The 3,990-nt window shown below is 43.8% G+C and overlaps 1 protein-coding gene across 1 annotated transcript in view; it reads left to right on the top strand.

Moving 5' to 3' along the window:
• Positions 1-3,317, top strand: part of BORCS5 (BLOC-1 related complex subunit 5) — a 147,091-nt gene extending 143,774 nt beyond the window's left edge. Inside the window, exon 4 of the mRNA XM_019515968.1 lies at positions 2,708-3,317. Within this exon, the coding sequence (XP_019371513.1) occupies positions 2,708-2,938 (231 nt within the window). The 3' untranslated portion in view covers positions 2,939-3,317. The remainder of the gene's footprint in view (positions 1-2,707) is intronic.
• Positions 3,318-3,990: the final 673 nt, after the last annotated feature.

Raw genomic sequence — 3,990 nt, forward strand, 5'->3', positions numbered from 1 at the left:
CAGAAGCTCCCTAACTAAATCCTCACTCACTCTAGGCCCAGGTGAGCCCGCCCCGGGGCGTGAAGGGGGCCCAGCAGGGAGGTGGCAGTTCTGGTCCTTACTGAGGAAGACAGAGGCAAAGAAGTTATTAAATATGTTGGCTTTGTCGTCTGGCGTGACCACCAGATTCCCCGTCTTGTCCTGCAAGGGCCCCACATTTCCTGGGGCCTTCTTTCTTCTCCCTACGTACTTAAAAAAGGACATCGGAAAGGAAACCTACTGGCTACTGTCTCTCATTAGTTGGGACATTTCTAGGCCCTGGATTGAATTTAATTCCATCCCATGCAAGCGATGTGGTGGTCTGGATTTTTTTACACACTGCAATTTACAGAGCTAGCACCAAAGTACTAAATTATTAAGCTAGTGCTTTAATGGAAACCCCTGCACAGGCTTAAACTGTTTCCACACTACTTGGTGTTTCCTGCTCTGCTGGTTTGCATTTGGTTCTGTGTGTGAAAGGGCCGAGAGAGGAATCCACAGGGACAAACAGAGGCAAAAGCAAGGATTTCAACCTGAGAGCAATAGGAAGCAGGCTAAGAGAATGAAAGGTTAATGGATCCTGTATCCAGCACTGGTGGAGGTGATATAAAAACTGCTTTTCAGTCCCCAGGGCAATAAAGCAGACACATGTTGTTTTAGTGCTATTTGTAACTTGGATTTCTTAGTAAAATATTTTCTTTCCTGCCAGTTTTTTTTTCTCCCCTTGATTTCTTCCCGAGTGTTTGAAAAGGAGTGCATGTGTGCATACAAACACAACTCCTTCTATTTTTTTTAAGCTTTGCCATGCTTGGACAAAATCAGCTGAGTTCAGTGCTCATTTTAGCAAACCTTTGTCTTCGGTCATCACCCCCCAGATGCACAACCCAGACTCAAGAACAGCCAAAGAACTCTTCCTACTCACTTCATGCTAGGGGATGCTGGCATGGGATATCAGTTGTACATGTGGTTTGCAGTACCACAGATGGCACGCAGGCTAATTTGCAGTGCAGTAGGGGTTTGTTTTCTTGTGACACCAGGAGATCCTGAAGGAAAAAAAAAAAATGGCCACTAAAAAAAGCAGTGTGGTGCATGTGGCAGCAGCATACAGTGCCAGAAAGGGAGTCTGGCCAGCTGCTTGTCAGGCACTGAGCAATCGGATCACAGCCAGAGTGCACATGCAGGGGCATGCCTGAGGACAAATAGCAGCAGCAAAAATATGTGCAGCTCCTGTTTGTCCCATAAGGAATGCACGTGTGCGCTCATGGGAATGCACCCATTTAATTCAAACAAGTTACCTTGGTTAAATCTGTCCATACCAGCCAGCGGTATTTGGTGCCAGTTGGGGGGAGGGGGATGAGAGAGAGATTGTCTCCTCATCAAAAATGCCTTTACTTCCCACTGTATGCAGTCATGTGACTAGATAATAGAAACTCTTTACAGGTACACTGCCTATTTGTCTCACCATGGGACCTTGAAATGAAATACTGGTGTTTAAAGCAGAAGACCAATGGGCTAAAGCAAAGCAAAGCCATCACACTGGCTTTTTCTTATCCTTAGCTAGTTGCTAACACTAACATTTCTTTAGTTACAACTGTGTTCCCTGAAGTCAGGATAAAATATGTCCACAGATCTGTCCTCCAGTTCATGATTGTGAGTTCCCACTTACCAGTGCTATGTGCTGGGAGCAAGTCTTTTGCCCAAGCACTCAGAAATACCAGAGTTTGAACAGCCAGCAGAGCATGTGATCATAGAGCTTGGGATCTGGCATTTCTGGGGGTTTGGATATAACTGGAATACAGTGGCTGTGAATGAGAGATTTATTCACTAGATCTTTCAGTACATTAAATTATTAAAAAATATGACAACCTGCCATGCATCCATTATAAATGGCCAACAGGTGGAATTTTTAAGAGGCTTCAAATACAAAAATGTTGTTGACTAGACGGTTGGAAAGAGATGATGCATTTTGAATTACAGAAATTGCCCTTTGTACAGAATAATAGTAATTTTGATTACAGTTGCACTTTGATTAGACTATGGTTGTGTTGTGATTAATTGCTAGTGCGCTTGCATTGCCATAAGAGCAACAACAAAATCAATCTACTTTTAATATACCATTGAAGGGGGGGAGGGGTCTTAATACCTTCATTTTTAGAATTCTGGTACATTACTGACAGCAGTAACTCACCACAGATATCCATCAACATGTGAAGCTTCCACTTAATGGTAGTTGTAGGTATCAAAATAGTGCAACCACATTGTAATTACACAGTGGAGTGGCTCAGCATAATTACACTCACAGTATGTATAAGGTGTACCCAAAAACCATACTCTCAACACATGCTTTTAAATGAAAGTGGTAATTGCACCTGGGTTTTGATAAGGGACTGATTTAGAGTTTAGAAATTTCATCATGTGATGCAAGGGAAGACAGGCTGTGTTTATAATATTTTGTAGATAAAATCAGCAATCAGGACACAAAACAGTGTTCAGGTAATAAGTGATCACACAACCACCACGTTGGGTAGCTATATGGGTATGATTATAATCACCAAAGAAGCTCCTTTTAATTGCTGCTGCACAAAAAAATGACTTCATACTATTAACAACCATTTTAAAACTCTATGCCTGGCCCAGGGGCACCTGGCAATGTTTAGCCTAATGTGGCTCTTTTTTGTGTGTTAAACAGATGGATGCTTCTGTGGAAACGCTGTACGGCTTCATGCAGGAACGCCAGAAAAGGTATGCCAAGTATGCAGAGCAGATTCAGAAGGTCAATGAGATGTCTGCCATCCTCCGCCGCATACAGATGGGCATTGACCAGACAGTCCCACTCATGGAGAGGCTGAACAGCATGCTGCCTGAGAATGAAAGGCTGGAGCCCTTCAGCATGAAACCGGATCGGGAGTTTAAGTCCTAGTTGCCCCAGACTCCTCTTCCTAACCTTCTCATTCTAGCATCCCGAGTGAGGACGTGTTTCCAGTAAGTTTGATTGGCAGCCTTTTGGAACAGACAGCATTGCTGCCTGACTCTTTGCCAGGGCTTTGAGAAGAGACCTGCGACATTGGCAGAACTGAACTGAAACAGTGTGGCCAGCAATAAAGGAGCTGCCTCCTCTGGTTGTTCCGAGAAGAAAAATAAACTTTCTTCATCAGAGCCTCCAGCACCACCACTCGTATTGAAACATTTACTTTGTTCCTGTTACTAGACTTGGTCTCAGGGAGGAGCAATCCTTCCATCTGTTCTTTTATTAGAAAAATTCATAGGGATACTGGATGCAATAAACCTAATTAACTTTCCATGCCGCTGGGGATTTAGACACCTAGATTTCTGGCAAATATTTATGAGATCCCTTGGCCTTGGTAAGATGTTATAGGTGAAAATGTGGAGCTAGGAATTAGCTTGTTACCCCTGCCTATGATTGTAATTAACATAGCTTCTGTGGCAGGGAAGGGCTTCAACATCTCCTTCCTGAAGGCATCTGTTTTTACAGGCTCACTAATTTATGAGGTTGTAAATGAATAACTTCCAGCAAATAACTTCTGTGGTGGTGGTATAATACAGGCTCAGCATGCCCATGTTGTGACAGGGATCTGGGACAATTGCTGTAGCCCACAATGAGCCCGTCTGAACCTTAGCAAACTTTTAATTGACTGTGAAGGGATGGCAGGCTGGTCAAGTAGTTTTGCTGATGGGAGGACGTAGCTGTTTCAGTATCTTTTAAGAAAGGGAGATTGAGGTGTCTGTAGAGCTTGGTATTGGCTCAGCTGCCATCATTCGACGAATGGTCATGGATGCAGTGTTTTATGACTAGAACCACACAGTCCTTTGAGATTGTGCTCAGTTAAATGTTCCAAAGGCACCAGGACATTCTTGCTTTTATTCCAAACGCAGGTCAGCTCTGGCAGGACGGCCACTTCTGAGAGCACTAGTTCTATTCTCTGCTCTGCCCCAGGCCGTTTGGGTGACCTA

The sequence above is a fragment of the Gavialis gangeticus genome, unplaced genomic scaffold (genome assembly GCF_001723915.1).
Source record: "Gavialis gangeticus isolate Ggan-Ray unplaced genomic scaffold, GavGan_comp1, whole genome shotgun sequence".
Taxonomy (NCBI): domain Eukaryota; kingdom Metazoa; phylum Chordata; order Crocodylia; family Gavialidae; genus Gavialis; species Gavialis gangeticus.